Source organism: Leucoraja erinacea, chromosome 22, assembly GCF_028641065.1.
Source record: "Leucoraja erinacea ecotype New England chromosome 22, Leri_hhj_1, whole genome shotgun sequence".
Taxonomy (NCBI): domain Eukaryota; kingdom Metazoa; phylum Chordata; class Chondrichthyes; order Rajiformes; family Rajidae; genus Leucoraja; species Leucoraja erinaceus.
In genome coordinates, this window is record NC_073398.1 from 12,714,461 (window position 1) to 12,739,430 (window position 24,970).

Here is a 24,970-nt window from a genome sequence, read left to right on the forward strand (position 1 = left end):
GGTCAGACCCACCAAACCTGAAAATGAATAACCTCCCCACTGAACTCCAACATACTTTAGGATGCTCCCTTCTCAATTGGATACCGCATTGATCAATCACTTCATTTCAAGCTGGGGGTTGACAGTCCACAGCAGAGTGCAAATAGTGTTGCTGCTGCACAAATCCAAAAACCTGCGTTTCATACTGAACCAACGTTCTAGCAACGTCATGCAGCTCCATTGACCCAGCATAATTTATTTCACTATATCTGTATTAAATTACGTTTGATTCTAATATCTGAATTCAAGATATTCACAGACTACATTCAACCATACCTTATCCAACTTCTTTTGTAGAATTCTATGCAAAGGAACGTTGTGCTCTACTGAAAAAAAATGGTGTTTTTGCTCGATGTCATTCCACAGTGGATTACATTCAATATTATCAGGTAAGGACAAGCATTATGTAAATATGTACAAATAGAAACTTTTCCTTCCGTAAGTAAAATGAAAAGCCACACAGCTGTATTCAACATCTGCGGCAAAGATACAGTAAAAGAGGCAAAAGTTAAACTGACTATAACCTGTCCTATTGTCCCATGCATAATCTCTTAAATTACCTTGCAAGGATGGTTAACCACTCTCTTGCCGAAGATTCTCATTGCATGGCATTTCTGCACATGAATGTTAATTACCACTTATCAGCCCATGCTGGTAAATGGCAATAACCTGCAACTTCTGATGTTAAGCTGGAAGGTCATCGATGAAGCAACGGAAGATGATTACTGCCTTGATGAAATCTGTAATGTCATTTTGAAAAAGGTCATCTGCCTTTTTTTGAGGCATCTTGTAAATTGGATTTGATGGCGGCCGGCTCTTGTCACAAACTTGGATGTAAGAGGTCTCAAAAATCATGTTTACTGCTAGTTAAATAAGATCGCATTTTGTTTTTAAGTGGTATAATGGCTTGTATTTTCGTATTGTCATCTCTCGATTCCAGTTTACATGAATTTAATAATGTTAAATGAACAAGTGATTATTATATTTGCATTTTTTTTTAAAGATGTGCAAGATTTCCATATGCAACTGCGAGAATCTTGATCATTGCATCTGTGCTGCACTGGGGGCTTATGTTCATGCATGTGCTGCAAGAGGTGTCATACTGAAGGGTTGGAGTGGAACAATTTGCAGTAAGTTGAGGTCTTTAAATTTCATAGAAATTCATCTCCTTTCCTGCTAACGAAAAGCAGTTTATGACATTGGATAACACTTACAGTTTATTGATACGTAGAGATCTGAGCCCAGTACCATGTGAACATTGTTTCTATTTTGATTTTTTTCCCTTTCAATATATTAACTATACAGGTGCACAACCTTTTATCCGACAGCCTTGGGACCAGACACGTTTCGTAATTTGGAATTTGTCGGTCTTCGGAATGGACATTTTTTAGCGTAGATTTTAATGGCTGGCTCAGTGGTAGAGTGCCCGGCTCATATCCGCAAGGTCGCGAGTTTGCGCCTTGATCCCGGCAGTTCCTCGGTGGCGAGTTTGAGTCTTCAGTGTAGTTTTTTTCTTGCAGAATAAATGTCTGTATGAAATGCAGTGTGTTGAATGAATTCCTGAATTTGTAAATGTGACCGCAGCATTGAATCACCTCCCGCACTCATGTCACCCTAGCGGGGCTACATGCCCTTAGGCGGCCTAAGGCGACATTTTCACACTCTTATATCCGTGTGCAGCAGAGACGCCAAACGTGAGCTTTGGTGTGCAGACGACATCCTGGAAAAAATGTCTGGTTTCTTCCAGGTAGGCGATATACCCTCCCGCGCAATATACCCTCCACTTCTCTTTTTAGTTCCCCTTTCTTCCAGGACCGACCCGAGGTTCCGCTGTCACCTCTGCAGGCCACCCTCGGTGAACGCTCACTCAACTTTGTCTTGGGTCTTGTCTTTGTCTTGTCTTCCTACTCTCCCGCGCAATATACCCTCACCTTCTCTTTTATGAATGGGGATTTAGTTCCCCTTTCGTCGAGGACCGACCGGAGGTTCCGCTGTCACCTCTGCGGGCTGCCCGCGGTGAACGTCCTGTCTCCCTGTCCCTGGGATAGCAGGGGGCGATAAAACAGCACAATACCCCCCCCCTCCCCCCCCCCACCACCAACTCCAGAGGAATCCGCTCCCCGATGGGCCGCTACAGCGACAAGTGGCAGTTCGCCCACAGCCCGAGCTGCGCGACCTCAAGAACAAGACGCACCTTGCGCACCATCAGTTTCTGCCCCTCTGGAGTTGGAGCGGGGCTGGGCTGGAGTTGCTGATCTGGGATCTCCGTGCTTGCAGTGGGCCTGGGGGTCGGTGTCCCGATGAGGGGGCACAGCTCGGGCTGTGGGCGAACTGCCACTTGTCGCCGTAGCGGCCCATCGGGGAGCGGCTCCTGGTGGTCCCGATGCCTCCCGCTAGTTTGCAGTTTGCCTCTGGAGTTGGAACGGGGCTGGGCTGCTGCTGGCTGTGGATCTCTGGGATCTCCGTGCTTGCAGTGGGCCTGGGGGTCGGTGTCCTGTTGGTCCTGACGTCTCCGGTGACTGGCACAGCTCGGGCTGTGAGCGAACTGCCACTTGTCGCCGTAGCGCCCACCGGGGAGCGGCTTCTGGTGGTCCTGATGTCTCCCGCTAGTTTGCAGTATTCCTCTGGAGTTGGAATGGGGCTGGGCTGCTGCTGGCTGTGGGTCTCTGGGATCTCCGTGCTTGCAGTGGGCCTGCGGGTCGGTGTTCCGTTGGTCCTGACGTCTCCGGTGACTGGCATTGCCGACGTGAAGACAGTGCAAACCCCGACGCCGGTGCAATGCACGGGGAGCTGGAGAGGGGAGGGAAGGGGTCACACACATGGCCGGGAAGCAGAGGGGTGTAGGTGGGGTGAAACTGAAGGGAGCGACAATCTGAAGCTCCCTGCCCGCTGAGTTAAAAAAGTTCCCACGCAAGACTCACGATACACTGTGTATCGTGAGTCTACCGTGGGAACTTTTTTAACTCAGCGGGCAGACAGCAGCATATTGTCAATTATTAACCCTCCCGCGCAATATACCCTCACCTTCTCTTTTATGGATGGGGATTTAGTTCCCCTTTCTTCGAGGACCGACCGGAGGTTCCTCTGTCACCTCTGCGGGCCGCCCTCGGTGAACGTTTTCAAGGACCTTTTTTCAAGGACTGAAAAAATGTCGCTATTCGGAGGTTTTCGTTATTTGGATCTTCGGATGAAAGGTTGTGCACCTGTACTAACTTTCCATTGCAATTAGAAGCTGATTCTTAAACAAATACAGCATTGTGACTTATGAAGTCTTTCCTGACATTCGATTTCAACAGTAATTACTCCTCTTTGAAAAACATGTATACTGACGTTATTCTAAATTTGCTCTTCACATCCTTGAAATTATGTACCTTTTTTCTGCTGCTATGGTATCACCTAAGATAATATCCTGGAGTAGCCATGGATCGAGAGTACACTACATTATCATTTTTTTCTCTGCAGCTCAGCACTTTTCATGTGTTACTGCAGATAGATGGGAAGTGGACTTGTGTTCACATTCAGTTCTGCCATGATATTAAATGGTATACCGTGCTGCTAGTTCTTATGTTCATTTCAATAATCTGCCTTGCTTTGGAGACACAAGAGACTGCTGATGATCGAACCTTGAGCAAAAAATAAATTGCTGGGTAAACTCTGTGGTCAGGCAACTCTATGGAAAGAAATGAACTGATGGCATTTTGAGTTGGAACCCTTCTTTCGACTGATGAAGGGTCCTGAACCAAACCATCGCCTGCCTTGTTATGCTTAGGCTTGCAGGAATTTGATGCAATGACAATGAAAGTACACTAATGTAATTCCAGTTTAAGATGTGAGCAACTTGTGGGGGCACTGGTGTTTCCAAATGTTGATTTCAAATAGTGGAGACCATGAGTTTGTGAAGTTCGCTAACTAAGCCATGGTACCTGACTGATTCCTTATAGTTGGTGCAAGACTTTAATGAGCCAGGAGGTGAACCACTCACTACAAATCACAACCAATCACTTTTCTGCTCATAACATCAAAATAATTTTGTGACATCCACAATCCTGAAAGTGAGAGAAATTATTACAGTAACATTGAATATCAGACTGCATCTGCGTAAAGATTTGAGTTTAATACAGAAGTTTGGTGTAGATTAACTCTGTATAGGTTAACCATGTATCTCTCTTTAAAGATGCTTTCTGACCTATTGTGAGAGAATGTTCAATAATGATGAAATCGGGTATTTAAAATTGGAAATATTGGATAGTTGCAGAATTGGATAGATCCAATAATGAGGATAGTTCCCCACTACACAGGGAGGACAATGAATTGACTGGGTTTATATTCACTGGAATTTAGAAGGGAGAGGTGATCTTATAGAAACATATAACATTCTTGAGGGATTGGACAGGCTAGAAGCAGGAAAAATGTTCTTGATGTTAGGGGAGCCCAGAACCAGGGGTCACAGTTTAAGAATAAAGAGTAGGCCATTTAGGACTGGGATGAGGAAAAGCTTTTTCACCCAGAGATTTGTGAATCTGTGGAATTCTTTGTCACAGAGGGGAGTGGAGGCCAATTCACTGGATGTTTTCAAGAGAGAGTTAGATATAGCTGTTAGAGCTAACGGAATCAAGGGATATGAGGAGAAAGCAAGAACGGGGTACTGATTTTGCATGATCAGCCATGCTCATATTGAATGCCGGTGCTGGTTCGAATGGCCGAATGGCCTACACCTGCACCTATCTTCTCGGGTTCTAATGTGCATCTCCTTAAAGAGAACATCTTTCTCTTTAAGGAGATGTGCTTTAACCTCTACCAATTTACCCTTAACCGAATGTCTCAATAAAGTGTCTTTAACTTTCCACAGATGCTGACTGATCTGCTGAGTTTCCAGCATCTTATTTCAGATTTCTAGCATCTGTGGTTTTGAATTTTCATTGAACATTCTCACTTCTGACATGATGGAAAAATTATTCCTGATGAAGTAGCTGCAGAAGCTTGGGTTTTGGACATTGCCCGAAGGAATTTCTTCAACTTCCTAGGTCTGTTCCTAGGTCTGACATGCAATGCATGACCCCAACAATTGACTCAAATGCACTCAATCACATCATAGCTGAAATTTAAATTTTACTTCGGAGTCACGTGAGTGACTACGTGAAAACACCGCCAGCACACATGCGCGTCATAGCGTCTAACGCATTGCGCAGTGACTGGCGGGGTGAAGCGTTCCCCCGCAGCGGTAAGATTTAAAAACGGGACCTACAGGTAAGTTTGTTAATCTGAGGTTGTGTTTTGTGCTCTGTTTCTGCGGTACAGAAGGAGAGCAATGGACAAGGGAAAGAAGTCCAAACGGGTCGCATCTAGACTGGCTGCGGGGGACCGCGAAAGTACGGGCAGTCAGCAGCGACCGGCGGCACCTGGACCGCAATCTATGCGATCAACAGTCACTGACATGGCACCTGCACAGTCCGAACCAGCGCCGCGGGACTGGGGGAAAGGCCAAACAAAAGTCGGCCAGGCCGGTTGACTCGGACGAGTCGGGCCAGGAAGACTTGCTGCTGGCGAGCAGCGGAGGTGACCGCATATCCCACATGGAGCGATTGATGGAGCAGATGCTCCAACGTGACATGCTCTGCGATATGGAGTGTTGTCACCATGGGGATCCTGGGACACCCATGGCAGCACCTTACCAAGGGCTGCATAATGCATCTCCCTCGACAGAGGGGAGCATTACGGGCCATGGCTGGGCTGGCCCCAAAGACAAGGGATTGGCTGAAGACACCGCGCGTGTGCTAGGGGTACAGGATCCACAAAAGCTGCTCGGGGTGGTCTCAACGTTTGCGATGCCAGCGCAAACGGGACAGCCGTTACAGCCAAAGCTGGCAGCAAGCATTGAATACCTTTCATTCAACTAGCTGCAGGAACAAGTGTTGAATGAAACAACAGCCAAATATATGGCACCAGAGAACTGGGTCTCACTGAATGTTCCTGCAGTAAACAGTTCTATCTGGGGGTACATAGTTGCAGGCATCTGAACCCATGACACATCTGTTACAATATATAGATGACCACTAAAAATCTTAAAGGCAACGAAATGGGGTTATTGATTAGCCATAAACAGCCTCATAATAGGGTATTGGCGCAAACCATATCTAGGTGGCTCAGACAGGTTTTGGGAGCTGCAGGGGTGGATACTGACACTTTCAAATCTCATTCCACCAGGGCTGCAGCGACATCGGCAGCAAGGGAAATGAAAGTGCCAATGGACCACATCCTGGCTACAGCAGGATGGTCTAGGGAGAGGACCTTCCAGCAATTTTATAATAAGCCGATTACCAAACCTGCGGTATTTGCAGAATCAATTTTAAGTTCTGAATTATGATTTATCCCGAATAGAAGGGATCATTATTATTCTTTGTTAAAATAAATTCACTATTGTTTTGAATTTCTGATTCATGTCTGAATACGATAACATACTTCCTCCTTTGGTCAACTACGGCAGTGTGTGAGGCATGGACTCGTTCCACGGCATGAAATCACAGATCTTTAAAATCTTCACGTAGTCACTCATATGACTCTGAAGTAAAATAGTAAGATTAAACGAGAACATACCAGTTTGAAGTTTGATCTTTATTTTATGAGGAGTTACGTCGACTGATTACGTGCCCTCCACGCCCACCCTTTATCATAAAGGTCAACTGGTATTCTAGTTCTAGTTCTCTTATCTTACTATGTTTATTGCATCTACTGTTGTCTGTGATTTCACACCGCTGCTTTGAAGATTGACGTACATGCGTGCTGGCGGGGTCTTCACCTAATCCCTCGACGTAACTCCTCATAAAATGTTCTTACTATTATTTATACATGTGTGGAGAAGGTCTGGTGTGGGGTGTGTCTGATGGAACCATAGATGAATATTGATCAATAGGCTGATCATGACAAAGCGACAAACAACTCTATCAGGAACAGCTTCCATAAATTTGCTGGCAATTGAAAGTAAACTGACTGAACAGTAATCGGACAAAATGGATTTGGTCTGTTTTTTGTCGATAGGACATGAAGAAAGGTCTCGACCCGAAACGTCACCAATTCCTTTTCTCTAGAGAAACTGTCTGACCCGCTGAGTTAATCCAGCTTTTTGTCCCCCTAACATACTTCCTCATTATCAGAAAGATCTACTGTCAAAGACATTTTTGAACAGCCAGGAACGGTATCAATACGACACTGATCTTCTGCATCAATTGTCACCGTTCACTCAGCCACTTTTTAGATATTATGTAGAGTGAAGAAAATCAGCTGGAATTTGGCATTGGTGGCCTGTTATACCTGTCTTGTTCAAGGTGGATTTTCTGACATGAAACGTCTTTCTGAAGATAATTATGAGTGCTCGATGTGTGGCTTTCATTGGTTCTCAGCTCTGCTCTTATTTTATTTTTTGCAGATACAACCTGTAAGAACAACCAAATTTTTGACAATGAAATGACAACCTGTAACCGGAACTGTAAATTATTACCCAACACTGATTTCACCTGTGGCGTGAAGGATACTCCAGTTTATGGCTGTGGCTGCCCAGAGGGCAAATATATGAATGAAAATGGAGCCTGTGTTAATGCTGAAGACTGCTCGTGTTACCACAAGGGGATTTATATTCAACCCGGAGAGAAAGTTGATGATTGGTAAACATACCTGTTAAAGTCTATTCAAGTGTAATCATGAACCAAGTGAAACTAGATAGTTAACTTCTTTTTTGTCCCTTCAGCTATTGCCAAGGGGGATCAATTGATTGCAATCCAGTTACTAAAGCCACGACTACACCCACAGGTAAATTTAGTATCTTTACATGCTGTCATAATCAGAGGCCTGCATCGAAATATCCATGAAATAATTTTCAGTTTTTGTTTAATTCATTAGTATGCACAGGCGAAAAGGAACTTATTCGTTGTTCCCCTACTGAAAATCAGATTCACTGTGGAAAGAAATGCAGTAACCTGGCATTAAACTGTGTAAGTGATGTCCAATATAACAAGCTATTCAAATTGTACATTGCATACCTGGAAAGAACTGAACCATAACACAAAATTGTCTATCTCAATTTAAACAAAAATATAATTATAACATAATATAAATCTAATTATAACACAACATAACACAATATCATTGTACAAAATATAATTAAACATACCTTTCCAATCAAGATATTGTAAATTATTGGTTACATTACTGTAATATTAATGTGGAGGCTTGGAGTAATGATCAAAGACAGAGGCAGAACAAGAACCTCATTTCAGTATTGGACAATAAATTGTCACAACATTTGGTCAAAGGTATAGAAGGAAATCCAATGTACTTCCTGTGATTCCTGACCCACAGAAATGTGAGTGAATCAGTGTAGTCAATCTTTGTCCCACTCCCTTTCAGTCAAGAGTAGATTACAGCACGATATTCCAAATGTGAGTTCATCAAGACACTGCATCATTGCAACAAATCATTCCTCTACTTATGTGTTCTTGCTATGAAAACCAGCATACTATTTGCTTTCTGTAAGAAGGAACTGCAGATGCTGGTTTATACGGAAGATAGACACAAAAATCTGGAGTATCTCACATTATTTAAATTATATACTGTGCTTTTTAGTTTTCCCAGTGAAGTTGATAGCCCACACAATATTGTACGTGTCATGTATCTAAATCCTGCTCACTCAGTCTCAGTCATCCTCCTCACAATTCACAATTTAACCCAGCTTAATGTCATTCGCAAACTTCAAAATATTTTATTTTATTCCCTCATCCAAATTATATATGAATAGCAAAAATTCAAATAATCCTGTTGGATTTTATCACTTTATCACCCGTCACCCCAAAAAGTGTTTATTTATTCAATTTCCTTATTTCCTGTCCGTCACTTCCAAAAACTACAATTCAGTCAAGTCAAGTCAAGTTTATTTGTCACATACACATACGAGATGTGCAGTGAAATGAAAGTGGCAATTTTGCATGCTATCCTTTTTTGTCAGACTTTTATAAAACCTTTGAAAATGCAATCACTTTACATCACTGCTTATTCCTTGTCCACCTTACCAATTATATTTTAAAAAAACAGTAGGTTTGTAAAACACTATATCCTTCATAGAAATTTATGTTGACAATGTAATTTGAACATTTTTTGTTGTTGTTTCCTGTTAACTCATCCTCTGTAATAGGCTCTAGACATTTCCCTTCTATTGATGATCAGGTAACGTCTGCAGTTTCTTTTGTTTTCTCTCCCCTTTTTAAATGGCAGGATTACAGTTGCCATCCAATTAGCAGAACCGACTCCATGATTTATAGAATTCTTGAAAATGCAACTGATGTATCCATTATTACTGTAATTGTTCTTTAACTATTGATGTCTTGACAGTTCAGGAAAATTACCAGTATTCGCCTTCTGTGATACAGAGCCAATGCACTTGTTTCATAGCTCTGCTTTTTTCTCATTCTCTGCAATGAGCCTTCCACTTCTGAGCAATAAATCAAGTGATAGAAGAATTCAGTAGGTCGGGCAGCATCTGCAGAACTAAATGGATAGACAATGTTTTGGATCGGGTTACTTCTTCAGATTTATTTCTAAGCATTGGGGAACAATGTTGCAATTGTGTAATTTTTATAATTTCATATATTCATAGAGCTCTTTTATATCTTTTGACATCGTGACACAAACATTTTGCAGAAATAATTTTAATTTTTCTTTTGCACAACAGCCAAACGAATGTGTACCTGGATGTTTTTGTCCTGAAGGTAAAGCTGAGGATGACAGTGGAAATTGCGTTTTGACTGAAAATTGTCCTTGTTTATACGAAGGGAGTAGTTATGCCATAGGAACAGAAATCCAACTTGATTGCAGCCAGTGGTGAGGCCCAGCAAATGTAAAACTGATAAATCTGAAATATTAAAAGGTGCTTGATATAAAGAGAGAAATTTCACTGTTCCTTATATTGCAGCGAATGCCAAGGTGGTTCATGGAGCTGCACTGATAAGCCATGCACAAAGACCTGTCAAGTTTATGGTGAAGGTCATTACATAACATTTGATGATTTTCGATTCACATACGAGGGTAATTGTGAATATATATTTGTTCAGGTAAATTGCAATTACCTATTTTAAGAGAAAATGATTCATATATTTGTATCTAATCTGCTTAACATTAAACAAAGATTTAAATATATAACAATACTCTACCAATATCTAAATGACAACATAGTTCATTTAAAGTTCCTCTTCAACCTGACTATATCATTAATCACATTAATTGTTTACGAGTAAAATTGTTTTGTACATTTTTTTCGTTATATTGATATGCAGATTGGTGTTGATTACTAAACTGTTTACAGGAATATAAACTGCACTCCATTAATTTATTTAAAACAATCTTTTATTCAGGACCATTGCAAAGGAGAACGTGGTACATTTCAAGTGCTCATAGAAAATGTTCCTTGCTGTGAAAATGGAGTGACATGTTCAAGAAATATTAAGATTATTTTTGAGGTATCTACTAATTTACAATTATTACTAGCTATATTCTATGGTCCAATGGTGCCTTTATTGCCACATGTGTGAAGTGCTAACACAGTGAAATTATTTTTCGTACTAATGGTCCAGTAGAATATTGCCATGCCCCTGATCCATGGTTAGGAAGTTTACATAAATAGTCTAATAAGCCCGCATGCAAGAGGCGCTATGTTTAGGTGTCATTTTCAAAGTCCATGCTCCAGTTCTTATGAGTGGTGCCTTTTCCTGGCAAGTCCCAGGCTGTTGCGGGTCTCCTATCATCTCCTTCCTTGGATGCCAAGTCCTTCTCCTCGTCCGTCCCAGGGAGTTCCCCTCACAGGAAATCACAAGGGCATGGTAGGCCAGACCCCAGTTCCCTCTCCCCTCCTACTGGCCTAGCTCCTCGCCCATCTCATCCATCATTGCTGATTCCTTCCTCCTGGTTTCTGCTGCTACTTTCTTAAAATAACTTAAACATAGAAGAGTACAGCACAAGAATAGGCCCTTTGGCCCACAATGTCTGCCAAAGATCCCAAATTAAACTAATCTCCTCTGCCTGCCTGTGATCCATATCCCTCCATTCTTGCATATTGAATGTGACTATCTAAAAACCACCTAAATGCCACTATAATATCTGCCTCCACCATCACTCTTGGCAAGCGTGTTCTAGGCACACATCAAACTCGGTGTCAAAAAACATGCCTCACACATCTCCTTTATACTTTGTAACCCTCAACTTAAATCCATGACCTTAAATCTAGTCCTTGAAATTTCAATTCTGAGAAAAAAAGGTTCTGAATATTTACTTTACCTATTCCCCCATTTACTTCTTTTATATACTTCTAACAGGGTGTTCCCTCAACGTCTAACGTTCCAGATGGAAAAAAACTCAACTTTGTCCAATCTTTCTGTATAGTTAATACCATCTAATCCCCACAGAATTCTGGTAAACCTTCTCTGCACCCTCTCTAAAGCTTCCTCATCTTTCCTGTAGTGGAGCAAGCAGAACCACACGTAATACTCCAACGTCCTATAGAACCGCAACGTGATGCCGTGACTCTTAAACTCCATTGTCTGATCTATTAAGGCAAAGATAAAAAATGTTGTAAAAATGCAGATTTTTGATTTTGAATATTAATGATCAATCTCATCATTAACCATTAATTTGCAAGAGTTTATTTGTCTTTTAGGGAAAAGAAATAATTTTGGAAGATGGGAAAGTAAAAGAGTCTGATGAAAATTCTAATTCAAGTTGTACAGTTGATGCTTATTCACTTCACACTATTGGGCTTTATTTAAGCCTGACATTTTCCAATGGTATTACTATGATTTGGGACAAGCACACAAGGTTCTCAGTCACACTTGATCAACGCTGGAAGGTGGGTGACGTTTTGAATTTAAGCATTTTGTTTTGTTTGTGAATCTTTTTCCTCAATCCAGACAAATGGAAGTTGAGAATCTGGAAGCTTACAGAAGAGTATAATATGAAGATCGATCAGACAAGTTGTCAGCAATGTGATGCCCTGGAGAAAATGCTTGATTAGATGAGGCTATTTATGAGCAAAATAAAAGCATTATTCTCTGAACCAAAACACATCGTAATGATATTGGCTGAGAAGAAAGATGGAATATCAGCAAATATGCATCAATAATGGATCACATTGGATATGGAAAAGGAAAAAGTATGCCCAATCACGTAATACAACTTCTGGGTTTTAACCCATTGAGAAAAATAAAATATTAATTTTCCTCATCATTTCTCAATGCCCTATGAATTTCCCTTAGATCATTTACATTTCCAGGGCCATCAATGGAAAAATAATACATCTGGAGAAAATTCAGATGGGTTAGTCTTGGATTAATATTTATGAGTGATAAATTCACACAACTCCTCACGTAAGATGTTTATGCTATGCTGAGCCATTTGCAAAGAGTTCAGGGAGATGGCCTCCAACTGTGTCTTGACCCTAACCAGCTCTGTAATGGTGTGTGGTGTAAGAATTTTTCTGTTATGTACTTTGCCTGCTTTGTAGCCACTGATCAGAACAGTTGAACATTTGAATAAGACATAGAGTTAAGCATGTTTAAGGATACATAGACCCAAGGGTTTAAGAATTCTAAACACTAGCTCCTCTCTGAGTACAGAAATTTCTACTCAACTCAATCGACAGTGGCTGAACCTTTTCCTGAGGCAGTGGTCCATAAGCCTAACATTCCAACCAAAACATTTAGTCTGTCAAGCTCCCCAATGTGCTTCCAGAGAGAATGTTTCAACTCCGTCCAGATAGCACCCATGGTCAGGATCGAACCTGGGTCTCTGGCACTTCAAGGCAGCAACTCTACTGCTGCACCACTGTGCCGCCCCTGGTCAAAATGTTTTTAATCCATCACCAGTTTTCAGATTATTTCAGATAAGAGAAAAATAATTGCAGGTTGCTCATGGATAGGATGGTATATTACTACTGGTACCATCTAGTTTAGTCCTGCAAAAATCAAGATGAAAGCATTGTGTTTTTTCCCCCAGTTTTCCAGTTTACTTTCCCAAAGATCTTGCCAGTGGGTCAGCGGTAGAAGTGTTCCCTCGCAGCGCTGGAGACCCAGGTTCAATCCTGACTATGGGTGCTATCTGTGCCGAGTTTGTATGTTTTTCCTGTGACCGTATGGGTTTCCTCCCATATCTCAAAGACATGCGGGTTTGTTGGTTAATTGGCTTCTGTAAATCGCCCTTATGGTTCAGGATACAAAAGTGGGATAACACGGATCTAAAATAGGGTGATCTATAGACACTGTGTACTTGGTGGGCTGAAGGGCTAATTCCACGTTGTATCTCAAAAAGAAAAGATGCTCGAGTGGAGTGGCTGAGGCATTGGTGACTGTCCAGACCTGAGGCCAAGAGGTTATTGTTTAAATATAATACCAACTATAAGGCCAGCAGTTTTGTATTCCAGTCCACTCCTGTCCTGCCAACCTCTTTCATGCAGGAGAATTAAAAATCATACAAACTTACGGCACAAAAACGTGTCTATTTGGCCCATCTTACCCATGCCAATTACAATGCCCATTTATGCTGATCCCATTTGTTCGTATGATCCTAAACAAGTACCTGTCCAAATACCTTTTAAACATTGTAATTGTGTCTGCTTCCACTCTGTTTGGACAGCTCATTGCAGATATTCACCAGTCTTTGTGTCAAAAACTTACTCCTCAGATCTTCTTTAAATTTCTCCTATTTCACCTTATACTTATGCTCTCTCATTATAGATTTCCCTGCCCTCGAAAAAGATTCCATCTATCTTTCCTATGTCTCTCAATGTTATAAACCTCCACAATGTTATCCTTCAGCCTCCAATGTTAGTCCTCCAATGTTGTTAGAAAGAGTAAGCCCAGCTGATCCAATAGCTCCTTGTAACTGCAGCATTCCATTCCTGGCAATATCCTGGTAAAAGTCTGCACCCCCTACATTATTAGCCTATCCTTCCTCTAGTGTGGAAACCAAAACTATCTGATCTAACCAATGTTATGTACAACTGCAACATGACATGCTAACTATTATCCAAATTGCTCCCAACTGTTATACTCAATTGATCTTCTGCCCTAAACCAGTCATGCTGTGGCCTAGTTCTGATATGTCAGCCGAGGTGAACTAACTTATTTAATGTGGACCAATGTGGGTATAAAAGTACAACATAATCAAATGTTGTAACATAAATTGTGATATTTGCAGGCTGAAAGCATATATTTCTGTATGGTGGATTATGTCATTTTATTTGTTAGTCTACTTGAACATTGACTATGGAATGCCTGATTAACATCTTCACCAATAATTTTGATTATTTTGGAACTGGTACAATAGGATAAAGTGTGTGGTCTCTGTGGAAACTTCAATGATAACACTGAAGATGATCTTACAACAAGATCTAACTCTCTGGCAAGCAATTCCATTGAGTTTGGGAACAGTTGGAAGTCTACAGATTCCTGCCCAAATTCAGTAAATCAAACATTCCCCTGTGAAGAAAATCCATTCTGTTCACCCTGGGCAGCAAAGAAATGTTCCATAGTTACTAATCCAAATGGAGAGTTTCAGCAATGTCACAATAAGGTAAGACAATATTATAAATCTATTCCGCATGTATTTTAATGCATGGGGCCCGACGGGTAAGGCAGATGAGCTTAGGGAGGGGTAGAACTGGCAGCTCAATCTTCCGGGGTACAGGAGCTTCAGGAGAGAAAATGGTGAGAGAAAAAGAGGAGGGGGCGTTGCATTGTTGGTTAAGGAAGATGTCACAGCAGTGGTCAGAGGTGAACATTATGGACGGTACGTCCAGTGAGGATATATGGGTGGAGCTAAGGAACAAGAAAGGGATGATCAACCTGTTCGGGGTGTTCTATAGACCGCTGAATAGCCAACGGGAATTAGAAGAACAAATATGCCAGAAGATTGCAGACAGCTGCAGGTCAAATAAGGTTGTTGTAGTCGGGGATTTTAACTAGGTTTAAGATAGTTATGGATAGGGACAAAGAAGTCCCACGTGTTAAAATGCTCAATTGGGGTAAGGCCAACTTTGAGGGTATGAGAGAAGGTCTCGCTCAAGTTGACTGGAGTAGGTTATTTGAGGGGAAAGGAACATCGGCCTAGTGGGATGTATTTAAAAGTGTGCTGACAAAAGCTCAGGATATGTACGGCCCCATTAGATTGAAGGGCAAGGTCCTGAATGAATATTTCTCCTCTGTATTTACCGAGGAGAAAGACAGTAGGACGGAGGAACTAGGGACAGTCAAAGGAAGTGTCTTGATAGTAGTCAGTGATACTGTCGAAGAAGCACTGAAGCTACTATTGTTTATGGAAGGTAGAGAAATCTCCGGGGCCTGATCAGATATATCTGAGGACATTGTGGGAAACCAGAGGGGAAATTGTGGGAGCTCTGCATGAAATTTACCGGTCGTCCTTAAATACAGGAGAGATGCCGGAAGACTGGAGGGTGACAAATGTTGTGCCTCTTTTCAAGAAGGGCTGCAGGGAAAATGCTGGTACCTATAGGCCAGTGAGCTTAATATCTGTAGTTGGAAAGTTACTAGAGAATACTTTGAGGGATGGGTTATACAGGCATTTGGATAGTCAGCATGGTTTTGTACGTGGGAAGTCGTGTCCAACAAATCTGATTGATTTTTTTGAAGACGAGACCAAAAAGGTCGATGAGGGCAGAGCTGTAGACGTTGTATACATGGATTTCAGTAAGGCATTTGACAAGGTTCCATATGGTAGGCTGCTCTGGAAAGTTAGATCACATGGGATCCATGGAGAGATAGCTGAATGGATGGTAAATTGACTCTATGGTTGGAAGCAGAGGGTAATGGTGGAAGGTTGCTTCTCGGACTGGAGGCCTGTGACGAGTGGTGTGCCTCAGGGTTTGGTGCTGGGCCCGTTACTGTTTGTCATCTACATCAATGATTTGGATTAGAACATAAAGGGCAAGATTAGCAAGTTGGCTGATGACACAAAAGTGGGTGGTTTTGCAGACAGTGAAGATGGTTGTGAAAGATTGCAGCAGGATCTTGATCGATTGACCAGGTGGGCTGAGGAATGGGTGATGAACTTTAATACAGAGAAGTGTGAAGTGTGACAATTTGGGACAAGATAAGGTGGTCAAAATGGCTTTTGGCACATTGGCCTTCATCATTCAGAGTATAGAGTATAGAAGTTGGGAGGTCATATTGCAGTTGTATCAGTCATTGGTGAGACCGCATTTTGAATATTGTGTTCAGTTCTGGTTACCATGTTATAGGAAAGATATTGTTCAGCTTGAAAGGGTTCCGAGAAGATTTACTAGGATGTTGCCAGGACTAGAGGATATGAGCTATAGGGAGAGGTTGAGAAGGCTGAGTCTCTATTCCTTGGAGCGCAGGAGGATGAGGGGTGATCTTATAGAGGTATATAAAATCATGAGAAGAATTGATTGGGTAGATGCACGGAGTTTCTGGCCCAGAGTAGGGGAATCTAGGACCAGAGGACATAGGTTCAACTTGAAGGGGAAAAGATTTAATAGGAATCTGAGGGGTAACTTTTCCACACAAAGGGTGGTGGGTGTATGGAACAAGCTGCCAGATGAGATAGTTGAGATTGGGACTATCCCAACATTTAAGAAACAGTTAGACAGGTACATGGATAGGACAGGTTTGGAGGGATATGGACCAAGCGCAGGCGGGTGCGACTAGTGTAGCTGGGATGTGTGGGCAAGTTAGGTCGAAGGGCCTGTTTGCACATTGCATCACTCTATGACTCCATCTCCCCAATTTTAGTGACATGTTTGTAAGAACAATTCTAATTCTATGTGGTAAGGTAAGGATGTTTAGTTTCTGCAAAAGTGCAGTTCAGTATAGAACATAGAACAGTACAGCACAGCAACGGGCCTTTCGGCCGAAAATGTTTATGCCGAACATCATACATAGATAAACTGATCTACCAGTACATGATTCATATCCCTCTGTTCACTGCACTTCTTTATACCTCTTAAAAGCCACTTTTGTATCTGCCTTCCAGGTAACCTTTCCTCCTCTCATCTTATAGCTATGTCCGCTAGTGTTGGACATTTCCATCATTAAGAGAAAAAGGCTCAGACAGTCTATCTATCTAGGCCTCTCATAATAACAATTCTCAAAGTGGTACACACCCATGTATTTTGACATCACTGGAAAGATGTTAGGTGAGAGAAACATTGAAGACTCCCATTTTTCACATTTGTGCTTTGAGGTAGCTGTCAGGAACCACTTGGTTAGCCAGTCGCTATTCTCAGGGTCTCACCACTTTCTCTTCTTGAAATTGCTGTGAATCCTGGGACTGCAGTAGACACACTAGCAAAATGAATACTGCATTGCCCTGTTCTACGCAAATCATTTTATTTTGTGCCTAGACGAATACACATTTTTAAATGCTGTTGTTGACATTTAAAATAAACATTTTGCTTGCTTAAATGAACGATAATGTCCTTTTTTTCCACATGCTGATTTGATTTCTGACTCCTGTCATTTTAACAGGTTGACCCTAACCCATACTATGAAGCTTGTCTCCAAGAAGCTTGTGCTTGCGATAAAGAGGGGAAGTACCTGGGTTTCTGTACTGCTGTAGCAGTGTATGCAGAGGCTTGTAATAAAGCTGGTGTTTGTATTCGCTGGAGAACTCCTGAACGATGTCGTAAGTACAAATTATTAGTTTTACAGAAATGAGTATCTGCCTTACACGTGCTAGAGCTTCAGCCACTCCTGCCTCCCCATGTTCAGCTACCACCCATCTCCTCCCTTACTCCCTCTTTTCCGCTCTTCTTCTTTTCTACCTCCATATTTGTACACAATTTTACTAGACAGGCTTTGATAGTTGCTTTCTCCTCACTAGCAATTTCTTTCGTCACTTGTTCCTTTACTGCTCTATTTGTTCTGAGGTGTCCCCCCCCCCCCCCCCCCCCCCCCCACTCATTAGCTATCTTCCCCTTTCATTTCAAATGCTTCTATCTGTCCCTGCACACAGTCTTGTTTCTGTCCAGCGCACATTCCCAGGAACTACTGACAAAGTAGCCCATTCACACCGTCCTGGTGTGTAATCTCATCACCCCTCAAGGCTGCCGGCAGCAGCCTTCTGAGAATGGAAGCTGCAAAATGGTTAGTTAAGGCAAAATGATTTGTTAAAGCAATACATCAATACCAAATATCAGTCTAGTCCGCAACACAACCCCATCAAATTATGAAAGTTGAAAATGATATATCTTGTAATATAAGTTGTACATGAAAGGGCACTAACCTATGAGAGTGAACGGGTGAACACCGCATAAAATAAATAGGAAATAAACCCTGTGGTATAAAATCATTATTGATTCAACATCAAGATCTGAATAAATACCAGACGAATAAGAACCAATACACCTAAACCGACAAAATTTACAGTGATCACACATACTGAGCCCAAGTTATTGTCTAAGTAGTGTAGGGAACTTAGTACCTCGCACACGAGGTGTGTTGAACCTTGGAAAGTGCACTCTTCAGAATAAGATAATTAGCCTTTACTGTGTTTCCCCTATACAAGGGGGCGCCATTTTGGGGCATGGCTGCCTAGCCAGCAGCTGCCCGTCTTTTTCACTCTTTTCCTTAATTTTTAATGAGTTTTGTGTTTTTGTTTTTAGGAGGTCTAGACTTTTTTATGTAGGGGGGAAAGGGGGGGGGGGGGGGGGGGGGGGGGGGGGGGGGGGGGGGGGGGGGGGGGGGGGGGGGGGGGGGGAAGGGGGAAACTACTTTCTAGGTCCCTACCTGGTCGGAGAGGCAGCTTTTCTCCGGGCTGCACCGTCGACCCGTCCTCGCGGCCTACCAGCGGGCTTTGAGTGGCGTTTCCCTGTGGGACCGCCCGGCACCTTCGGCTTCAGTGGCGGCACAGCGCTGGAGCGCTACCGCGGAGTGGAGCGGGCGATGGCTTGCCTGGGTCGCCGCGCTGGAGCTCCGGTGAACTGTGACCGCCGAGAATAACATCGCGGAGCTGCGGGTCTGTGGAGCGGGCAGCTGCAGGTGGCGGCGCTGTCTTTAACATCGGGAGCCTGGGATCTCTCGATGAGATCGCCAGTGGTGGAGCTCCAACCGTCGCGGCCTTGTCGGCTTCGGAAGCCGCGGTCTCCGGTAAGGAAGCGGCCATTCCAGGTGTCCCAAGCCGCTGCGAGGACTCTCCCGACGCCGGAGCAACAGCACCCGGCGAGAATGGCCTGGAACATCGGGCCTCCGTAGAAGCAACTGTGGAGGCCTCAATAGGCCCGACTATGGGTGAACTGGGGTTGGGGACTGGACATTGTGCCTTCCCTCATAATGGAAACCATTGTGGGGGGATGTTTTTATGTTAAAGATTCTTATTGTTCCATTTCCAAGATGGCTGCCGGAAGGGAGAGTGAACGCTGGAGCGATTACCTGCCGCTGCTCTATCTTTGAATTATGTATTGTTGATGTCTTTACTATTTTTTAAATTTATTTTTTTGTTGTTATATTTTGTTTTGTTTCATTCCGCTTACGTGTTTTGTAATCTGTTTACTAAATTTTGCAAGGTGCCAACTCTTTTCTTTTTATATTGCAGCTGTTTACTGTGACTATTATAATGACGACAATGAATGTAGCTGGCACTACAAGCCATGTGGAACATTGACAGCTAAAACATGTTCGAATCATACAATTAAAAAAAAGCTCTCTGCAGTTATTGAAGGTGGGTTTACTTCACAATTTTACCATAACTAGGCTATGCTGTTGGATTTTTTATGATGTATGTTTATGTTGATTTTAAAGGGGTAAGAAGTTCCTTTTATGTTTAGTTTAATTTAGAGATGCATAGAAAATAGGTGCAGGAGGAGGCCATTCGGCCCTTCAAGCCAGCACCGTAGATACAACGTGGAAAAAAGGCCCTTCAGCACCCATACACTGGTACTATCCTACACACTGTGGACAATTTACAGAAACCAATTCACCTACAAACTTGCATGTCTTTGGAATGTGGGTGCAAACCAGAGAAAACCCGTGCAGTCAAAAGGAGAACGTACAAACTCTGTACAGACAGCACTCATAGTCAGGATCAATCCAGGATTGTAAGGCAGCCTCTCTACTTATGCGCCACTGTGCTATGTTTTATTTACTGCTAATATTTGAGTGCTGAGTTACACAAGCAACGAGCCAAGATTCAATATTTTGTTAAGCAGTGGCACATGTTCAGATCAGCATGGAGAGGAGATGGAGAACAACATTGATTTCAATCTATGTGCATTTGTATACTGTAAGATTATTCATGGTTTTTGCTCATGATTTATGTTGTTTCATTCATGTCTGGAAATGTTGGTGAAACTGAGTAGTTGTAATTTCCTGATACATATTTAAGTTAATGTGGAAAATAGACCGACATTTAAACCAGAATGGTGTAGGGAAGACGGGCGTCTCTTTTTTCTGAAGCAGTTAAACATTATTAAAGGGCAGCACAGTGGCGCAGCAGTAGAGTTGCTGCCTTACAGCACCAGAGACCCGGGTTTGTTTCTGACTACTGGTGCTGGCTGTACAGAGTTTGTACGTTCTCCCCGTGATCACATGGGTTGTCTTCGCTTGTTCCGGTTTCCACCCACACTCCAAAGACATACAGGTTTGTAGTTTAATAGGCTTTGGTAAAATTGTAAATTGTCCCCAGTGTGTAGGATAGTGCTAGTGTTTAAGAAGGAACTGCAGATGCTGGAAAATCAAAGGTAGACAAAAATGCTGGAGAAACTCAGCGGGTGAAACTCACCTGCTGAGTTTATCCAGCAGAATTGTGCTAATGTATGGATTGATCGCTGGTCGGAGCAGACTCGGTGGGTTGAAGGGCCTGTTTCCATGCGGTATCTCAGAAGTCTAAAGTCTAAAACAAAATCCATGAAAGAAAGATTGGGACAGAATTATTGTTAGCCACTCAGAAGTCAGAATAAATCTAAAAATCTGCTCATCTGATCCCTAATTCTTGAGTAATTGGGTATCATCATTGGATATCTTTTGGCCATTATCCTGAAGACACAAACTTCTACAAGTTTCTTAGTTCTTCAGCTGAAATATCTGCTCTTTGAGCTTCCATCCAGTCAACCTGGCATATCCAGTGGGCCATTTAGTGACAATTAGTAAAAAAAAACAATGTGAGACAAAAGGATAAAGTAGAAGTAATTTAATTTTGATTGTCTGAGCTACCTGCTTGAACCACTGCAATCTTGCTGATGAAGCTACTGCTGCAGTGCTGTTTAATAACGACTTCCAAGATTTAGATCAAGTGATAACAAGATACAAGATACAAGATACAAGATACATTTAATTGTCATTTGGACCCCTTGAGGTCCAAACGAAATGCCGTTTCTGCAGCCATACATTACAAACAAATAGACCCAAGACACAACAACACAACATAATTTACATAAACATCCATCACATCATTGTGATGGAAGGCCAAAAACACTTATCTCTCCACGATGTACTAACATCACAAGTTAGATTGTTATGTAACTAGGAGGAATCCTACTGATGGTGGCGTTACCATGTGACTTCTGACTTTATCCTTCTTCAATGTAAATCTTGTAGTTTTGAGTGATGCTGTCAGAATAACCTAGACAGCAAACGACAGTGCAATGTATTGATGATACAAACTACCGCCACTCTGTCAGTGGGGGAGGGAATGCCTGTGCCATTGAAACAGGCTGCATTGTTCGGGATATTGTTGGAGTTGGTGGAAAAGCCTGGGAGTCAGAATGTGAGTCGATGGCCCCAGGATACCTAGCCTCTGTTGTGCATTTGTGACTGGTCCAGTTGAGTTTCAGGTTTCACCCCGAGAAAGCACTTCAGGAAGCGACCTGGAGTTCAGACCCCAGTCAGCATTAACGTGTTCAGTGTCACCCCCAGGTCTATCACGCCAGTCGGCTCCTGTTTTTTCTTCTTTTCCTCTTTCTCATCAAGCTTATCACACTCTTGAACAGATCTCTAATAAACTAAGGATGTTTTCCTCCTTACACCCTTGCACTCTTTTCCATGTTTTCTCTGTAGCAGCATAACTGTTTAGTTTCTCTCTATTTGCACCACCTGTTGTAATTATGTATAGAACAGTCGGCCTGGATTGAATGCTAAGCAATGTTTTTCACAGTACACATGACAGTAATAAACCAATACCAGAATGTTGAAGATGTGTCAGCTCAGCCACTAAATTATAAGTGATGAAACCATGAACTAATGTATTGATGATATGATAATAAATCTTAATACCTCATCCTAATTTTACATTTTATCTATTGATTAGGCTGCTATCCAAAGTGCCCAGAGACGGCTCCTTATTTGGATGAAAATATCATGAAATGTGTTAGTCGCCATCAGTGTACCTGTCTTTACAATGGGCAAATATATAATGCAAATGAAAACATAATTGGCTGCGGAAACTGGTAAAGTGCTTTAACAGTTTATAATCTGTAATTAAAGTATTTATGTTTGTTTGGAAGTTCTTCTTCTTATGGAGTCCACACACAAGCGCTTCTTGTTGGTGGAAAGATTGGTGAAAACAGGGCCGCAACGTGAACGCTCTTTCCTTGAACCCTGTTGGGAAGTTAAAAAGAAGGGATCAAATGTACAACATAGTAACGAAGCAGAAATTAAGGCAATTGAAATGTTTTATTCCAGAGACTGGTTAGAATGTGAAACATGCTATCACAGGGTGGAGTTGCTAAATTAATACATGATGGTGAAAAGAATGGATGACATGTTACCAGTTTATATTAAGACAACAGTGAAAAGAAGATAAGAAGATATGCCTGAATACCTCACTTCTGTGCAGCAAGCAATGTAATATAGTATTAAAGCTGCACATTGACGTTTTATTGTTAACCCAAAATCTATTTCAGAATTGAGAAGTATTTTTCTGTAAATTGGCATTTATTGAGATGACTGGAAGCAACTTCATGATTTCACATTGTCCCTCTTATAATTCAATTACAGACCCGTAATGAAATTTGGAAAGTTTGGTTTAAGACCTGTAATAATTGGGGCTTCATAAGAACTGACAGGTGGTGGATTGGAGGGATTTGATTATGATTTTCTTTCAATTGATGTGGACCTTTGTTTTATTTATGAATCTAAATGCCTATAAACCAAGTCCAAACTTCTGCCACTGGCATGGCCTCCCTGGGATATTTTTTAAAATCATCACATGAATTAAATGTGACTTGCTTCCATTTACAAACAAGAAGCAATACTTGCCTCGTTGGGCCATTTTAAAAATCCATCATTGGTACCTATCTGAGTCTAGCACTTTATTGTTGCCTTTTAGTTTAATGATTTTTTAACATTCTTCTTTTACTTCTGTGTATTTCTTCACTATTTCCTAAGAACATGAGAATGATGCAAAAGATATTGGAAACTATACATACTTTGTGTCACTTGTCATGCCATAGGAATATTGGAGAAGACTGGCTGGGACATTGTTTCACAATTCCATGGGTTAATGAAACTAAAAGGAGATACCTATGTCCAACAAACAAGTTAAATTAATGTGCATGTTATAATAATTGTAGGGATATGTAATGTTTACATTATTTCTACAGTGCAAACCCTACTGACTGCACATGTTTTGAAGCTGCAAGTTGCGGGATTGCTGCATAAATTGAGGCACGGCCTACGCCAGGATCTTAGTCTTAGTTTCATCCAGTTTAATTTCATTTAAACAATAAAAATCCTTCTTTCACATATCCATATGTACAGGACTAAATTTGACAAATTCATGAATTTATTTTCATGAACAACTATTTTAAAGAATGAATGGTTAAAATGAGTGGAGCAATGATTACTGTGATAGCTAGTGTCATTAGCTGAAATATTCGCTTTCTTTTGACTGTACAATAGCTAAAATATGCCATACCATTAGAACTATTTGGTCCTTTATAAAATTATAATACCATATAATACTGTTAAACACATGAATAGAGCTTTAACCTCAGTATCCTATTTGAAATCGTTCATCATTATATTGACACTACAAATTGCATATAAAATATAGAAACTATTTTTAAAACTATCCTTTAGTGATAGTATATCAGTAGCTTCTTTAATCCATGCTTACTTTCTTTTCACTGTTTTAAAACTTTGAATTTAATGAAAGAAAACCTGCCAAGTTCTAAAATAGGAACAATATTGCCAAGCACAATTTTTACCCCTCAGGGAATATTGTAATGACAATTTCATTCTAAACAATTACTGTAGATATGAGCTGAACAAGATTTACTGTTTTATAGTGGTTAGATTGTGTTTTTAATAAGTAAACCAAATAACCAAAAGTAATATGGTCTTCTGGGAATATTTTGAAATATTTCATAATTATGATCGGTGAAAATAATGATTGTATAAAATGAGACATTTAAAATCCAACCCCATTCTTACCAACCTCATCCATCAGTCCAAGTGCATGCACAATCGCCAAAATTAAGTTTAAGAGTGTCCTCAAATATTTTGCATCTTGCATCAATTGTCCACAATGCAAATGAAAATGGTGCAAAATAAATTAAAACTGTGCATATCCTTCATGTTGGAAAAATGTACTCTTTAAAGGTGGGTTTCACTGTCCTCTGAAAAGTAAATTTTTTGGATAGGAAAATGTCAATGACTGCTGGACACAGTTCATAAATTATAGGATCAGAATTAGGCCACTCAGCCCATCTACTCTGACATTCAATCACAGCTGATCTATCTTTCCCTCTCAAGCTCATTCTACTGCCTTCTCCCCAAAACCCCAGACACCCAGTTGGATAAGTGTACAACATTCTTGGCTTCTCTCACCAGTGAGTTAAGAACTGTTGGTAATATAACTCTTCTCCACTTCGCTGTTGAACAAATATATCAACCTATATCGTGTAAAGATAACTGTCAATGATATG

At 41.4% G+C, this 24,970-nt stretch overlaps 1 protein-coding gene across 2 annotated transcripts in view; it reads left to right on the forward strand.

Moving 5' to 3' along the window:
* The window catches only part of LOC129707995 (mucin-2-like), a 71,896-nt gene that overhangs the window by 43,232 nt on the left and 3,694 nt on the right, over positions 1-24,970 (forward strand). For both annotated transcript variants that reach the window (XM_055653547.1, XM_055653548.1), the window contains exons 16-28: positions 337-428; positions 1,043-1,169; positions 7,463-7,697; positions 7,781-7,842; positions 7,933-8,024; positions 9,758-9,906; positions 9,998-10,136; positions 10,437-10,541; positions 11,735-11,923; positions 14,398-14,643; positions 17,577-17,733; positions 19,642-19,767; positions 22,351-22,489. In XM_055653547.1, coding sequence (XP_055509522.1) covers positions 337-428; positions 1,043-1,169; positions 7,463-7,697; positions 7,781-7,842; positions 7,933-8,024; positions 9,758-9,906; positions 9,998-10,136; positions 10,437-10,541; positions 11,735-11,923; positions 14,398-14,643; positions 17,577-17,733; positions 19,642-19,767; positions 22,351-22,489 — 1,858 coding nt within the window. The remainder of the gene's footprint in view (positions 1-336; positions 429-1,042; positions 1,170-7,462; positions 7,698-7,780; positions 7,843-7,932; positions 8,025-9,757; positions 9,907-9,997; positions 10,137-10,436; positions 10,542-11,734; positions 11,924-14,397; positions 14,644-17,576; positions 17,734-19,641; positions 19,768-22,350; positions 22,490-24,970) is intronic.